The 17,748-nt window shown below is 44.1% G+C and overlaps 1 protein-coding gene across 7 annotated transcripts in view; it reads right to left on the bottom strand.

Annotated features, from left to right (window-relative positions):
• The window catches only part of TNRC6A (trinucleotide repeat containing adaptor 6A), an 86,488-nt gene that overhangs the window by 15,509 nt on the left and 53,231 nt on the right, over positions 1-17,748 (bottom strand). For 6 of the 7 annotated variants that reach the window (XM_058680996.1, XM_004586828.3, XM_058680997.1 and 3 more), the window contains 6 exons: positions 10,148-12,751; positions 8,848-9,024; positions 7,223-7,398; positions 6,083-6,115; positions 4,453-4,533; positions 4,047-4,098 (listed from right to left, as the gene is read on the bottom strand). In XM_058680996.1, the coding sequence (XP_058536979.1) occupies positions 4,047-4,098; positions 4,453-4,533; positions 6,083-6,115; positions 7,223-7,398; positions 8,848-9,024; positions 10,148-12,751 (3,123 nt within the window). The remainder of the gene's footprint in view (positions 1-4,046; positions 4,099-4,452; positions 4,534-6,082; positions 6,116-7,222; positions 7,399-8,847; positions 9,025-10,147; positions 12,752-17,748) is intronic. The other variant, XM_058680995.1, reaches the window with a different exon arrangement.

Below are 17,748 nucleotides of genomic sequence, written 5' to 3'. Positions count from 1 at the left end.
AGCTTGCTCACTTGCGTCTTTTTCCATCGACTCTTGGAATCGACTCCAACCAGTGTTTCTTAAAATCCTATTTCCAAGCCATTCTTTTCCAGTTGGCCCTGTTATTGTTGCCAGTGTATAGTGTGCATAATCTTCCCCAACACTTGCTCTTCCTTTAAGAAGCCAACGGAGCAGCAAATGTGGCAATCTCTCCTAACTTCATCAATCTTCCGATGGGGCTATTTTTACCCCAAGCCCTATAGTCCCTGACGATTACTCTTTCATACTACCTATGTTCACTTGGCTTTGGAAAAAAGGTTCTAACTGTACTCTAACATGTCCTATCTCTCCTCATTATTCAAATGCTGCTTTTCCTCCACGAGTCTACAACTTTCTGGTCAGTGTATTCTCAGGGTGTTAGCTACCACCTGTGATGAATTAATGTCACGAAATGTATCTAGCTCTATTTTGAGATTTATGGTGTTTACCTGGTGTCACTGTATACTTTTCATAGTAACCTCAGACTTAACACTATCACTCTAATCTGCTATTTATGCTGTATTTCTTATGTCACATAATGACCAAGTTAGGGATTTACTGGCTCTCAGCTCCAAATTCATCCTGACTGTCCTGTTTATATTATCTTTTCTCCTTTGCCAACTGACACTGAGGCTCTGTCATTACAAGTCACTAGAGACTGTACAGGCAGAGAATTATGCTGTGACTGCAGTGTGCTCACACGGCAGGCTCTGGTAGCTGTCACGGTTTTCCTTGCGCCACACTGGTCAGCACGAGTGGCCAGCTTCCTAGCAGCCTCCCTCACTATCTCCCCAGTCTCCTGTGGTAGCGTGGCTTTGGTGAGCTTCCTCTTATTTTTTTTTAAAGATTTATTCATTTTATTACAGCCAGATATACACAGAGGAGGAGAGACAGAGAGGAAGATCTTCCGTCCGATGATTCACTCCCCAAGTGAGCCGCAATGGGCCGATGCGCGCCGATCCAATGCCGGGAACCTGGAACCTCTTCCGAGTCTCCCACGCGGGTGCAATGTCCCAATGCATTGGGCCGTCCTCAACTGCTTTCCCAGGCCACAAGCAGGGAGCTGGATGGGAAGTGGAGCTGCCGGGATTAGAACCGGCGCCCATATGGGATCCCGGGGCTTTCAAGGCGAGGACTCTAGCTGCTAGGCCACGCTGCCGGGCCTGGTGAGCTTCCTCTTCATCAATACCTTTCCCAGCACTGTTTTGCAAAGTTCTACTAGTACATCAATAACAACTTCTCTGTCACTTATTGAATAGCTATGAGGCAAAGGAATTGATTCTTATTCTAGATATGGAGTTTCAAGTCAAGGAGCTCATGTTATAGCAGAGGACGTGCAACAATAAGCCCATGTCTATTGGATTAACTTGTTTACTATGTAAGCTACCACCACAAGAGCAGTAAAATAAATCAACAGGTAGAAAAACTTACTGAGGATTCAGCTACATAAGGGAAGATGGAAGAAACTTTCTTTGGACTGGGTTCTGTCTCACCAGTGAGCCTAGGACACAGCAACAGTGAAGCCAGCCACCTGCATGTTCTGCACTCCACGACAGGGATGAATATACAAAGCAGGTGGCTACTGCTGGAGGGCTGATTCTGATTATCAAGGGGAAATGGATTTCCTGAATTAAAATGAAGAAAGTCAAGACTGTGGAACTCAGTGGATTTTCTGGGGTACAATGTTATTCCCAGCACTGAAAGATAAGGATAAACCACAGAGCCCAACACAGGGCAATTGAGGGCTCACACTCTACCAGCTCTTCCAGATAAGGACACTGAGCAAGGGTGGGTGTCTGGTACAACAGTTAAGATACTGCTTGTGAGGCCTGGAGTCCCTCACTTGAGTCTCGGCTCTCCTTTGATCTAGTTTCTTGCTAATACGCACCCTAAGACAGTAGATAGCGGCACTAGCATGTGGGTCTTTGCTACTGATGTGGGAGACCTAGATGTAGCTGCTGCTATTTGCCTTCAACCTGGTCCAGCCCTGGTTGCTGTGCTCATTTAAGGAGTGAACCAATGGAAGATTTCTTTCTCTTCCTCTCTTTGTAACTCTGTCTTCCAAATAAATAAACAAACAAACAAATCTTAAAAAAAAGAGTTGAAGTGAACCCAGACTACTGACTTACTGCTTCTCAGCTTCAAATGCACCCATTTTTGATGCTCTGTGAATAAACCAGATGCATCTGACCATGAAGTGAAGACATGCTGCAGTATGCATCTCCACTCCCAAATACAAGAAGGACTTCCAATTAACTGTGAAATGTATCTTGACAACAAGATACTGGACTCTCTACCACCGTCCGTATTACAATGTCCTGACACAAACAGCAGAATGATGGGCTTATGAAGGACCATGCTACTTTAACAATGGGGCAAACAGTGGGAAGGAGGGAGAACGAGAAGACTGGAAGGGGAAATCCCTGGGACCACGGAACTGTATTATGAAAAATAAAAATTAAAAACAAAAGCAAAAAACAAACACCACAGATGCATCTGGGCCTTTTATGTTTTTCCCTTTGGGAGCTGGCATGGGAGTTTGGTCAGTGCAGCATCAGCAGTGCAAGAAAGAAGTTCAGTTTCCTGGCTCTAGTGTGCTCACTGCTGCAGCACCTAGTTGCTGCCAGGGCTCCTCACCAGTGGCCAGCAGTGCCCTCAGGCACCTGTGGAAGCTCTGTTCAGTTTCTCTCAGTGCAATTTTAGACAGTGGTTTCCTACAGTTCCATTGGGGTGGCACCACAGGGACTTCTTTGCCACTCAGAGAGCCAACGCTATGCCCAAAAATTTGGATCTCAGTCTGGGGTGTTCAGGGAAGGGACACGTTATCTTTCCTGACCTGAGTGACCTCTCCATGTAGCTGCCATCCACATATTCTCTGCCATTCTGCCTAGGGCTTATTAGCCATCCACCACCATCTCCAATTCGATGTTGAAAAGAGTTTACGAAGGTAAAAACGCTGACAGTCATCTGCAGTCACACTCTCACCGCGGTGAGCTGGTCCAAATTAATCTTCAACTTTTATTGACTCTAATTCCTATGTCCCCACAAAATTTACATTCTTTCCCTTTATTCTCTTAGTTTTGGAATCACCAGCTAATACAGCAAATCTCCAACTGCTATTGTTATTTAGCATCTTTTGTCTGTCTTCTGTTGCCAGTATTTTCAAGCCCTTAAGATGTTTTCAATTTACACCCAAAACTATTTGCTTAAAACACAAACTACAATTACGTTGTTCTCCTACTTAAAACTCCTCAATCCCATACTTTCAGAATCAAATTCACATTCTCCGGGCCCGGTGCAATGGTCTAGTGGCTAAAGCCCTCGCCTTGAACGTTCTGAGATCCCATATGGGCACCGGTTCTGATCCTGGCAGCTCCACTTCCCATCCATCTCCCTGCTTCTGGCCTGGGAAAGCAGTTGAGCACGGCCCAAAGCCTTGGGAGCCTGCACCCGGATTGGAGACCCGGAGGAAGTTCCAGGTTCCTGGCTCTGGATCAGTGCAGCACCAGCTGCTGCGGTCATTTGGGGAGTGAATCATCGGACGTAAGATCTTCCTCTCTGTCTCTCCTCTTCTCTGTACATATCTGACTTTGCAGTTAAAATAAATAATAAATCTAAAAAAAAAGTTTCACATTCCCCAACTTCCTTGTTAGCCTCCTCACCCTCAACCGAATACCAATTGTGGATTCCTTGTTCCAGTGACGGTCCTACTGGCCCTTTCTCCCTTCTCTGATCAAGATGGCTACATCCCAACCTCGGTGACTCAGTCCCTACAGGACAGTGTACGAGGTAATCAGAGCCCTGCACCGTCAGTCCCTAGGCCATGCAGTCATCTGCGCCTTAATGACATGTCAAGCTATTCAAGTGATGCACTTTCTACTGGAGAGCACAGCAACACCACATTTTGTGACCCTGGTTCTCTCCTCTGCTGGTCTAGGACAAGATTCCTAAAGTGGCACTCGATCACAAACAGTATGTCTGTCTACCAGTGATGAATATAAACATACATGGCTTTAACGGTCTCTTACCTCCAGAAAGGTCCATCTTATTGCTCTGTACATTTTCTTCTGGTGAGTCTCTCTGAAAAAACAACCAACCAAGTTAACAGAAGTTTATCAATGGGACCCCTGCTCCCCCACAAAGAAGAATTTCATCATATATCGTTATCTCTGAAATTCAGGGGAATCATGAAGCTCTATTTTTTTTTTTACTGCTTCATGTAAAAACTACCAAAATTTCACATAAGACCAAGGATCAAAGTGCTTAACTTAAAATGGTAAAAATAAAGAAGGCGTAAAGGCCAATTTAACTTTAAGGATATTTATCAAGAATAATATTTTTTTTAAAAAAATAAGCAAATTAAAAAAAAAAGAAATTAGGATAACCTATAGCACTCATTATAAAGAGAGAGAACTGCTAAGAAAACCTACTCACCGAAAAACTGATATTTGAAAACTGTTTAACAAACGGATTTATCCATGCGTCGTCTTGTTTGTTTCCACCTTTCATCATTCCCTTTGTAAAATAACAGAGTAGAAAGATGCCATGGCCATCTCTATTTATCTGGGTATAGTGATGGGTTAATAAAACTTCAAGACAATTCCCAACTTTCATTTTTTTAGTCAATAATTTCTCCTCCAAACAACTCTTACCAGAGTTGCTAACAATTAAAAAAAAATAATCAACTGATTTGATTTTCAACTTCCTTTGCTCCAGTCCTCTGGTATAGCTGCAATGCATAGAGAAGTATCTAAAGGCAAGCAGTCAGAAGGAAAAGGCAGCAGCAAGGGCCTTGACGACCACTCCAAGGAGGAAAAGGGTCTCTAAGTAACCGAGAACTCTGACCAGGCAGTTTGCAACATACAAATAAGTTGTGTTCTGCAAATTTGGATTCTGGGAATTTCCACTTCAAATCAATGTAAAAAACTAATGATTAGGCTCTCAATTTAGTCCAAGGAAGTCGATGTAGCCCATGTCATTTTGCGTTATGGAAAAAGGAAAACAAAATAAGCACCCCCCCATCAAGCGCTTCCATGTGTAAAAATTTTTAAATTTCCATCCCTGCTGCCAAGAACACAACACTTTGAGCAGTAGTTAAAGCTATAATCCTGCGTAGTGTTGGCTTTCTGTGGCAGGTTGGCACATGGGAAATAGAGAAGCTTGATGGAGACAAGAATGACAGATTGAAGAGCCCCGTGGCCAGCAGCGTTAGCTGGGAGTCAGGGACACCAATTTCCCGCAGTGAGCCAAAGATCACAGGGCCATTCTCTGCTGCCTTAACTTCCCTTTCCCATTGCTGCTACCTGTTCCTCTGACTGTGAAAAGGAACGTAGCTTCATAATTTTCCCCCTAAATGCAGGTCTCTGAAGCAAGCAACTAACCCTCTCCAAGGCTGCTGAAGTCGTCTGTGATTCCTTTTCTCTTTCAGTCCCCCCCCGATGTTCTAACGGCCAACTCTTTCTGTTCCATCTACTCTGCAACCTCTCAAATTGGTCCTGTCAACTATGTATTCACTCTTGTTACTTAATTCAAGACCTCCTTTCTAACCTGAATTCATGTACAAGCTTCTTAACCTAGATCCTTAACCCTGTCCTCTCCCTTGCTCCTATCTGCATTTCATACTCACAATGGTTAGTTTGTCCAATCTCTTACAAGAACCTCACTGGCCTTGTCTTTTCATTGCCTCCATATCTCACATAGGACAAAATTCAAATTCTTTTGACATACTACTGAAAACACTTTAAAATCCATCCCTAACCTAGCTACATAGACCACTTGTTATTCTTTCCACAAATTCCACATGTTAGTTGGGCTACTGTTTTCCTGATCAACTCCCAACCCCCCAGGCATCTTTCACACTTGAACTGACACTCTTGTGATGCTCTCCTAAGGCCCCCAGTGAGATCATGAGCTCCCTGAAGACGTAGCTCATTGTAGTGCATCTCAATCCCCAGCACCAAGCACAGTACCTGGCACACAGCAGAGGCTAAATAAATGTTTGCAGTTGCTTTCTAAAGATTTTTACTAGTAGAAACAAAGGAGAAAGAGTAAAAAGGCTACACACCCTTTCCCTTCTCCTTTTTTTGCCACTCAGACCCTGTAAGGAAAGACAAAGTCACAAAACAGCATGGTCCAGTGGGAAGAACACAGGGTTTGGAATTGGAAGACCTAAACTTAACTCCTTGCTCTGTCACTTTGGGCAAGTCACCACCTTTTCCACTCTCATACTCCTCATCACTGTTCTATCTTAGAAGATTATGAGGATCAAATGATTCATGTAAAACATGTAAAAGCACTTCAAAAGCTACATGACAAGGCAATAGGTAAATTCAGCCAAATGAACAATTTTAAAAATGAAAATGGTAGGTCCTGGACTTAGCATCCCAGGATTAAAAAGGAGGGACCTTGGCAGTCAGCCAGTCCAGCAATCTACTGGATACCTGACTTCTAAGGTGCCTCTAAGGATAAGGGTGGGGAGGCTATATCAGAATCACTTGGGGTAGCGGACACATACCACCACCAGTCCTCCAACACCCTCTCTTAAGAACAAATGCTCTAAAGCAGTGGTTCCCACACCTGGCTCTCCATCAGACTTATTTGGGGAGCCTGCTGAGGACAGGAAACTTGGTCCCATTTCCAATAATTCAGCAACTTGTGTGTAAAAAAGTTACACTTTTGAACAACCGTCATAAGATTTTGACAGCAAAGTTAAAGAATACAACTGGTCCACCCATAAAAGCAAAATCAAGGATTTCTGTCACAGGACCTTTCAGGATGGGGAAGGTACAAAAGCAGCAGATGAACACGGAACATGGTGACTCCAGGTAGAGGGGAGCTCAGGGACTCCAGTGGAAGGGCTGGGATGGGAAATGAATCGGCAGTGGGATGAAACATGTTCACATGGAGATTTGCCCTTCTCTTCATCCTCACCGCTGCAGGCGCCACCCTGCGGTGAGGGACTGTCCCAGGCAGCAGTGGTGGAGGAGGAGGAGGAGAGAAACCCCAAGCTGTAGCAGTGGGGAGAAAGGAAGTTCCTGTGGTCTTGTTTTACTAGGTGGCTGCCCACACAAGAGGCTACACTATGTTGGGGACTGACTGCACCGTCCTGATGGCCATAAAAACGGGCAGGCGAAAGGTTAATCTTCTGTGGGTAAACTACCTTTGGAATTTAAAGTTTCAAGGGCTTTGCCCTTGAACTGTTTACCTTCGATGATATTTTCTTTGTATATGGTGGCCAATTTAAAGATGAGTTGAGCTCTTGAGATGAATTACTATTCCACATTCCAATCTCGACATCCTCTTCCTCTTCCCAGCCAGTGGGGCGATTTCCAGGCAGCGGCATATCATCACCACACCAGCCATCTTGCATAGATTTTGGCCCTGATTTGTGACACACAGGGAAACATACTTTAATAAGACAATTCTTTCTGAAAGACAAGCACACATTAAAAAGCAGGAGAAACAAAACAGACTATTTAAAAATTTCCCTTTTCAAATTTCCATGGTGGAAATTTACAGTTTAAGTTGAGTTAAAAGTGTCATTTAAAAAGAATATATTTAAAAATTCATGGTCAGGGACTGGCTCCAAAGTGTGGCCGACTAAACCTCCACCCGAGACTCCAACATTCCATAAGTGCTCTGGTTTGAGTCCCAATTACTTCACTTCTGATTTAGCTCCCTGATTCCGCGCTTGGGAGAGCAGCAGACAGCCCACATGCTTGGGCCCCTGCACCCACGCGGGAGGCACAGAAGCAACATCTGACGCCTGGCTTTAGATCGGCCCAGCTTCAGCCTCTGTGGCTATTTGGGGAGTGAACCAGAGGATGCTAGATCGGCCTCCTCTTTGTAACTCTGTCTTCCAAACAAGAATAAATCTAATATATATATATTTATTTCCCTTTTTCAGGGCCAGCAATGTGGTACAGCAGGTTAAGCTACTGCTGAAATGTCAGTCTCACAGCGTGCTGTATCAAATCCCAGCTGCTCCACTGCTAATGTGCTCAGGGGGAAAGCAGAGGAAGATGACCCAAGCATCTGGGTCCCCACAATTCACACGGCAGATGTGGAAGAAGCTCCTTGCTCCCAGATACATGCTCATTTAACCTACAGATTAAGTCCCAGCTTGTAGTTATGTGGGATGTGAATCCCTATAACTCTGCCTTTCAAATAAGTACATAAAATATTTTCAAAAAATTTCAATAAAAACCTTTCATGTTTTTATAAATCAGAGGATTCCTAAACATGGACATTATTAAGTACTCACTTAGTAAACTGTATAGTGGCACACTTGACAAAATGAATAAACGAAACAATGAAAACAGGTAAGTTTTTTTGTTGTTTTTTTTTTTTTTACACAAATGGTAGCCAACAAGTATTAAAAAGTCAGAAGCAGAAAACTACCGCATCTGCACCCTTGGGTCTGGATTTCCATGGGGCAGCTTTATGCCTCATCTCGTGGGACAGTGACATATCGACTTAAATGCAGGGGTTGTATCTGAGCCACACTAATGCTCTGCATAAAGGTTTAGAAGGTCATCTAATCGTCTGGATATATATCCCCATGGTTCTGCTACTCAAGCTCCGTCTAGACAAAATACAAGCTGCTAGACTATATTTGGTAAAATATAGTTTAGATGTGGTAAGATGCGAATCATTATTACTCATGGTTATAAAAAAACGAAAACAGACAATTCAGAAAGATTAAAAACATGAAGGAAGCTATGGCATACTGTATCAATTCATTATCAACAACAGAAACAGTAGCTAATCATGACCAATAAGTGATCAGCACTGCTACAGAACAAGCACCAGTGATTGTCAATAACTTACCAGATTTGCTTAATGCTTGTGGACCAACAGAGCTGGAGCCCCACGTGGACGTGCTGGATGCCGCAGCAATGGGCTCCCCCCAGCTGGGACCACTGTCTATGGGTTTCCCCCATGCTGAAGTACCATTATCCACAGTTGTGGCTGGAGTAGAAGGCTCCCCCCAGGGCTCACCCCAGCCTTTAGAAAGTACAGGAAAAGAAGTGATGAGCACAGATGATAGGCAGATCCAGCGCAACAAAAGACAAAGAAGAATACTTAGGTAACCAAGGGTGAAACATTTCATGTTTATGTATTAACCTGAATAATAATGATATTGCTATATATGTAAAGCATATGATATGTCTTATATAAAGAAAACAAATCATTGCTTAAATTCTCTGAAAAAGTCATCTTTTTGAACGAATCCTAGGGAACTGAGACACATCATGAACATGTGTAAAATACTATGTGGATAAAATTTTTACCATACTGAAAAAACAATTGTACTCTTAGATGTGCTGGGAAATGCTTATTAAAAATAAGCCCCAGGCCGAGTTGTCTGAGGGGGTGGGGCAGCGGGACTCAAAGCCACAGTTTTGTTTAAAACTATCAAGCAGGCGGTTTCTGCTAAGACACACTGTCTGTTTCACCCTCAGATTATTAAGCCTAAAACGCTGCCAAACACTACACCAACTAAGTGCAATTGGGTGCTACAGGTTAGTTCATGAAAACAACACATCTACAATAAATCAATGCATGTCAATCATACTTCATGAAAATAATGCTAAGACAATTTGCAAAACAAGGGAATTAGTTCATTATCAGAGAGGAAAGTAGGAATTTATTGCAAAGATATTGTCAGACTTGGTATAACCGGTCTTGGGCTTCACTCCTACAGAATGGCCCAAGTCTCTCAATCTATGTGCGACACTGAAAGAAATCCTGGCTTCTGGCTTTCAACCGGCCCTGTTCATACCCATTTGGGAGGTGAACCAGTACATGGTACATCTCTCTCTGCAACTCTTCCGAAACAAACTTACATTACTGAGCAAAGTTAACATTCCAAAGTGCCCACCGTGTGTTTTCCTAACAGTGAGATGAAGCGTGCAGAATTCACAAACACGTCTTGAAGGGAAGCATCTACTGCTTGTCCCCATAATTTACCTCAAACTTCTCTATATTAGCGTAAACGAGGCCTGTGTACAAATCGGTCTAATTTGTTAAACAACATTTAAAGTCACAGTACACTGGAAACAAGCCCATTTTCTGAATGTCGTGAAGCATCCTGTGATGCCGTCCGACTGGACAGAGCTGGACTTACCGGAGCCACTGCTCGCCTCTTTGTTTGAGATGGCACTTGCGGATGGCAGCAGCTGATGCACCGGTGCTGGCTGGTCTGAACGGCTGCTGCCATTCGGGACATTTTTGTTCCACATGTTCACATTTTTGTAGTTGTACTTGCTTGGGTCTCCCCAGGCCGAAGTTCCATCGTCGATCTCCATTTTGCGTCGTATAGATTCTGGGGAGGGTTCCTCCCAGCCCGTGGGCTCTTCTTCTTTTGCTGGAGCCGGGATGGGTCCCCCCAGCCAGCCTGTCCCAGGTGGCTTGCTGGGGGCTGGCGGGATGCCCCAGGAGCCAACAAGGTCTTGTTGCTTGTTCCAGTCGGGAGAAGTGACTGGCTTGGATGAATCTCCCCAACCTAGAGACTGAGCAGACTTTGGAGGGTCTCCCCACCCAGGGGAGGGACTAGGTTTACAAGATTCATCCCATCCTGACGAGTTATTTGGATTTATGTTATTTCCCCAAGTGAAAGAACTTGTTTTACCCAGTTCGTTCCAACCAGAGACGGACCTGTCACTGTCACTCCCTCCTGAGCTGGATTTCTTATTGGCCTCTCCCCAGTGGTTACTCCTACAAGTTTCTCCCCAGTTATCACCGGCAGAAACAGACCAACCTTGGTTGGATTTTTGTCCATCACCCCATCCCTGTTTGTTCTTTTGCGAATCATTCCAGGCGGACTTCTCTTCTTTGCAGTTCCCCCACTGATTGCTCTTGATCATTCCTGTAGCAGCAGACGAATCGTCCTCCCACCCCCCTTGGCAGTTTGAGCCTTTGGAATCTCCCCACCGCAGGGCAGGTTTGGGATCGCCCCAGCCCGATACAGATGAGGTATCGTTACTATTAGGGCTAGTCTTATCTATACATGCCCCTGAGTTAAAAGTCTGTGTTGCAGAGCTTCCCCAGGCCTCTGTCCCATTGTCAGTCTTTCTTTCCCCTCTGGGTGATGTTTCAGTATCCCAGGCAGTATTCTGCTTAATAGGTGTTTGTCCCCAACCGGAGTTGGACAGGACACGTGGATCTAAGTCAGTTCTGTTTACAATGCTTTGGAGTAAGGTGTGCTGATCCATTTTCCTTCGGTCTCTACTCTGACTTTCCCCAGTTACTTTCTCTTCAAGGCGTCCAGTGCTTTCTGTACTACCGTCGCTCTGTACTGTACCTCCTGTTTTGGCCCAGACAGTGTTTTGCTCACTCGTCTGAGATGTGGCAGAACCCTGATCCTCTTCCTCAGTAGATTTCCATCCATTTGTAAACTTCTTACCGTTGCCATTTGCACTGTCATTGGAATGCTGATTGCTAGGCAGTTTGTTCCACTCAACACTGGGTATGTTAGTGCCGGTATTCTGTGCAGGGGTTCCCCATCCTCTTCGACTTCCTCCAGAATTCGCACCATTTCCACTTCCCCAGGATGTGCTCTGGGAATTCGCTGCCCCAGACTCCCACGCTCCTCCTCCTTTATTTGTGTTAACTTGAAAGTTGGTGCCCATGGGCCCATTCATGCCAGGCTGCATTGGAGTTGCATTCACAGTGTCACCATTAGCTTGGCCGTGAGGGCCTGAACATTTGTCTCCAGAGTAATTAGAACCATAGGCACCCCATGTAGTACCGTAAGAGCCTCCACTTTTGGACTCTCCATTGCTAAGATGAGACAGGGAAGTGCCATTCATAACTGACGGAGCCTGTATCTGAGGATGATTCATTGTGCTCACGCGCCAGGCCCCTGTATTACTACTAGGCAGTTCATTATTCTGTACTGAACCAGAGTTTGGTAAACTAGAGGTCATAAAGTTAGTAGTGTTATTTGGTCCAGTCATTTCAGTGGTAATATTTTGAGGTTGACCACTGAATGAAACCTTCTGTGTACCACTTACTTCAGTTTCACAAGTTTCCTGAAGGCTTCCCCAGGTACCATGGGTAGAAGAACCACTCGATTTAGAGTTAATACTCTGATTGTTAGGCATCTGGCCTATGGTACTGCACTGAATATTGATGCCAGAACTACCGCTCCCTACAGGCCCTTTTAGGGCAAGTCCATTGTTCTCTAATACTGGCCAGGCACCATGGTTGCTAGCTGAATTCAAAGTGCTTGGATTTAACCCTCCATTTGATGAAGAACTTACAGTGCCCCAAGCATTCATTCTATTGTTGCTACTTTCAGACTTGCTTTCAGTAGCATCCACAGAGACCTGACATGTGCTTATTATGGCTCCATGGGGAAAGCCCCACGGCCCAGTACTACTTCCGTGGCCTGCATTATTGCTGCTGCTGCCGCCGCTGCTGCCACCAACCACAAACTTGTTTTGAGAACCAAGTCCAGCGCTATTCCGGAGGCCATCTTTCTCACCACCTGTGCCCCCTGAAGCCATGATAGTGATGTTTCTCTCGGATTCAGAACTGGAGGCAGAAGCAGCATCCATGCATGCTGAAGCCAACTCGGGATCACTGCCAGAGACGGAGGGCCATGCTTCTTTGTCTGACAAGTCGTTTACAACAGCATCCTTACAGTTTGTGCTAGAGTCACTTGCAGAAGACAGAGGTCCCCGCTGGGAATTTTCATACTGGGATCCTGAAGTGTCGTGGTTGATATCTAGAATAAAAGTTGAAGCACAGTTATTTATATAAATTGCTGTCAAATTTCAGGATGACACTAAATAGTCCTTTGAAAAAAGGGTGAAAATATTATCATCATCTGTTGCTCCCCATTTTTAAAGGGAAATGATACACAGATCCTGCGGTTACAAGGGCACCAGACTATCTCTAACCATCAACATTCCACATCCAGTACCTCTACACAGGCTGAGAGGTTTGCTATGGTCATTGATGTTATCCTAAGGCCCTACCGCAGTGTCTGCAATGTGAGACTCCCTCAGTTATCATTTGCTGCACATGAAACTTATGAACACATTAAGAGTGAGTTTTGCAGCGAGGACAGACACAGTTGGTGGGACACGGTTTGGGACAGAAGGGCGATCTGGGCACAGGAGCTGGTCAAGGAGCACGGAAGGTGAGGACGTAGGATTAAGAGCACAAGTACAGAGCCCAGGTTTGCTGGAACGCATTAGGGATCCTTTTTGCATCCTCCACATTTGCAGTAGTTTTTCGACACTAACTGCTTTGGGTAGTGCCATAAGTTTGCGAGAATTCCAGAGGCTCTTCCATTTCATCAGTGTCCTTAAGTCATCTGAAGTATTGTGTAAAAGTAAGAATATTTTTGATTCTTCCATAAAAATTTCTTCATTGACTTTCCTTCATAGCCACTGCCTTTCTTTTTTTTTTTTTATTAAAAAAGACAATTGCTGGGCCCAGTGCGGTAGCCTAGTGGCCAGGAGCCATATGAGCACCGGTTCTAATCCAGCAGCCCCACTTCCCATCCAGCTCCCTGCTTCTGCCCTGGGAAAGCAGTCAAGCACTGCCCAAAGCTTTGGGATCCTACACCCGCGTGGGAGACCCGGAAGAAGCTCTTGGCTTTGGGTCCGTGCGGCTCCAGCCATGTGGCCACTTGGGAAGTGAATCAATGGACAGAAGATCTTCCTGTCTCTCCTCCATTGTATATCTGACTTTGCAATTAAAAATAAATAATATTGAAAAGAAAAAAAAAACAACTGCTATGATTAAAGAAAAAAACACTGAAGACTATTAATGACCATCCATGTAACTATAATCTTTGACAGTAGCCTACAGTTCTAACCTAGATTTTTCTTTCTCATTGTGTTTAAGGATCTGGCAGCTAGAAAGTCCTCAGAAACACTAAACTACATAAGGCGCTTGCAATCGCTGTCTGGAGGAAGGTGTCTATACTGCAGTAAGAGTCAGAATGGAATGCTCCAATAGGACCCAGACCTAACGAATCATCCGCCAGGGACACAGGCTTAGGAAATCAAAGCTACTACTAGGTATGGATGCCAAAAGAGGAAATAGATTTCATTTGCATATTTTCTCTTGCAGCACAATTGTTAAGTAGTAAAAGATAATAAGCTAGATATAGAAGGAAAAAGGGACAGAAGAGAAACCAGAAATTTTTACATAATTTACCAAATAGTTATTTTTAAAGCTCCATTGGTGACAATTACAGTCTCCACTTAAGAGCCACTCTTTCAGGTTGCTATAAATATTTGTCACAGAACAAAAAATACCAACAAGCTAGCCATAAATCTACATAGCCACAGCTGCACCAGCACCAGTAAATGTGACATTTAACGCTGAGCACTGGTGCCCGCATCAACTGAACCCTCGGCACAACCCTAGAGTTGAGGCGCTACCAGCACTGTGCAGGTGGGTTCACACATTGTGACGGCGAGGACTCATCGAAAAGCATTCATACAGCAAGGTGGCTGAGAACCTGACAGGGAGGCTAGAGACTTCTGCATAGCGTCATATGGCCAAGCTTGCCAAACGGACACAAACACTACTTCCTAACACGGCTGGCCTGTCGATCAGCCCAATGTAAGTAAAGTGTTTAGCTTCATGTGGGCAGCAGGTGAATGCTTCCTCTAAGGGCAGGCCGCTGTTGGGACGAAGGTTCAGACTCTGGAGCTGGACTGCTGACGCTGTGGACACTCTGTCTCACTGATTCGCTAGGAGGCCCTCTTGTGCCTCAGTTTCCTCATCTATAAGGCAGGAACAACAAAAAACACCAAACGCACACAACAGTGAGGATGAAGCGATTAATTAATCCAAGTGCTCTGACCCCTACCTGGTCCACAACAGGTACTCATTACTGAGTGAATACCAACAGTTACCACCACTTTTCAGGCTTCCCTCCAAAGCACATATGCCCTTCATGCCACCAGGAAGAACGTATGAGAAACCATGAAAGAGAAGTTGTGTTTACATAAAATCATCACTTGAGTGTCTCAAACAGAATGCGAATTACTCAACTTATACAGAGAAAACTCTTCCTGAAGAGCTACTACTGCTTGTTTCATTTCAGTAAACTTCCTAAAATCCAACATTTTTCTCTTTATTATTCCTCACTGCACAGTACATCAACGCCCCAAATTGACACACTTTCCCCCAAATCTTAAACACCATAGCAAGCACCATCATTGTCTCTCCTGGACAAGTACTTATGCTGCCATTATTTGCGCATGTGTGCGTACACTCCTATTTTCATAGGGCAGAAATAGGAAGGTAAAAATGGCTGGGGCTGGAGTGGTGGTGTAGCAAGTAAAGCGGCCAGTGTGATGCTGGCACCCCATGTCCCAGCTGGCCTACTTTCTAGCTCCCTGCTAGAATGGCCTGGGAATAGCAGTAGAAGATGGCCCAAGTGTTTAGGCCCCGCCATGTGCACACTGGAGCTCTGAACCACGTTCCTGACGCCCTGCTCTGGCCTGGCCACTGTGGCTGCCCATCTGGGAGTGCGCCGGTAGACAGTAGATCAATCTCAATTGCGCTCTCTGCAGCCCTCTCAAAACAAACATGTGTCTCCAACACTATCATCCAACCTGTGCTTGAAATATTAACCAAGGAAATATGACCCAACCAAGAGACAGAAATAATCGACATGTAAAAAATAATCGCTTTCTGCTACACCAGGGATAGCCAGTGAGAAAAATAAGATTCTAATCATCAATGGCCTTAGGATAAGTTGAAATAAAGTTAATCGAAAGGTAAGTCTTCTATGACTGTGTTTCACTGCAGCATTAAGAGGACAATTTAATTACAGAAATTTGTTTTTTCACAAGAATATGTACTGATAAACTTCCTAAGTATAATCCATTTATAAGAAATCATTAAACAGCACTGTAACCTCAGAACTCAGAAACAACTCAACTGACAAGAGAAAACAACCCCAGCCAGACCCTAGAAAAGTCAAACACAACAAATATTTCGAGGATTAGCAAAGGAAAAGAAATACTCAAGAGTGGAAAAAAAAAAAAACTTTCAAAAATGAGATGATATACCAAAGTAATGCCAAATAATTAAAGTATTAAATGTAACATAAAATCAAGAAGCATTTTTATACATAAAGTAAGTCAAAAAGGAATGATGGAATTATGTTTAAAAGTTAAGCTATTCGGTGTCAGAATCCATAGAAATGCAGAAATCTAAAAACAAGGATGAACTCGGCCAGCAAGTTCTAGCACCTCTAACATTAGTGAACAATGTTTTCAGATTCTCATCACGACCCGATTGCAGGTGGCAGAGTTTAAGTTTGTTTTTTCCTTATCTTCCTGTGTAGTTTAGGAGAAAAAGGAGCAACATCCTCAGGAACTGTCAATTAGCATGTCATTAAAGCTGGAACCTACCTGACAGATGCAAGAAAACCAAAACAAAGAGTGTTTCAAAAATAGGGTCACCAAGAGTGAGACACAAGGTATTCTGGGTTATAAAAAGAATTATAATTAACAAAGAACAATTAAGGGGGTGGGACACTACTTTTACTAAAGGAGTAAAAATAACAGAATGCTGCAGAGTCAAAGATCATGTCACGGAGCAGATGGCACATGACGTATTTCCCTTAGGCGCCAGGGAAGTCCAAACTCATACTCCGAATGCACAAATGCACACGAACATCATTAAGTAGATCATCACTAAGCTTTTCCAGGGAATAGGAAGAAACACTAAAACTGCATATCCTTCTGCAGGTGACAAGAGGAAGGCCGCTGAGTGTATCTATGAGTGCTGTGCGAGGCGACAGGCAGACCAAGACGTGCAAGGCTGCATAGCGTTCAGGAGCTTTTTAAATTGAAAATATCACCAGCACCTCACACAAAACGAGCATGCAGTACCAGGAGCAGCCTCAGCACCATACTTCCACGGGAATATCATCCCTGCACAGAGATATTGGCGAGTCACACAGTGTAGTCAAAGACTGGTGGTAAGCGACTCACAAGGAAACAACGTCAACTAAATTGATGAAAAATTTACAGCCACAGAAATTCACTCATTTCTCTTACAAAGTATAGTGTATTGCAAATATGAATGCACGGAATATTTGCATTCTGCTTTAAAGACTTACTAGAAGGAAGAGTTTCAAAAGTAAATAATACTGAAATTTTACAATGTTTCCAACATTTTAGACAGTTCTCCCAGGACCACAAGAGATCCTTAAACTCAAAATTTCAAAGAGCTCTCAGAAAAGTTCAAGATGTCTTTTTCAGTTACTCTATCTGTCGGTCCAGGCAGGGGTTGGTCCTGTTAGTAAGAATTTTAGGCTTTGGGGGCCCAGCACGATACCATATGGTTAAAGTCCTTGCCTTGAACGCGGCGGATTCAATAGGGACGCCAATTCTGATCCTGGCGGCTTCATGTCCCATCCAGCTCCCTGCTTGTGGCCTGGGAAAACAGTCAAGTATGGCCCAAAACTTTGGGACCCTGCATCCACGTGGGAAACCCAAGAGACTCCGGGCTCCTGGCTTCAGATTGGCTCAGTTCCAGCAGTTGTGTCTGTATGGGAAGCGAATCATCGGATGGAAGATCTTCTTCTCTGTCTCTCCTCTCTGTATATCTGCCTTTCCAATAAATGTGAATAAACCTTTAAAGACTTAAAAAAAAATTTAGGCTTTGGGAGCCAGATGGCCTGTGGCAACTGCCAGATTCTGCCACTGAAGCTTAGAAACAACCAAACAGGAATAAGTGTCT

This window comes from Ochotona princeps, chromosome 24 (genome assembly GCF_030435755.1).
Source record: "Ochotona princeps isolate mOchPri1 chromosome 24, mOchPri1.hap1, whole genome shotgun sequence".
Taxonomy (NCBI): Eukaryota; Metazoa; Chordata; class Mammalia; order Lagomorpha; family Ochotonidae; genus Ochotona; species Ochotona princeps.
The sequence above is the reverse complement of the archived record's forward strand: the minus strand, read 5'-3'. Positions and strand labels throughout refer to the sequence as shown.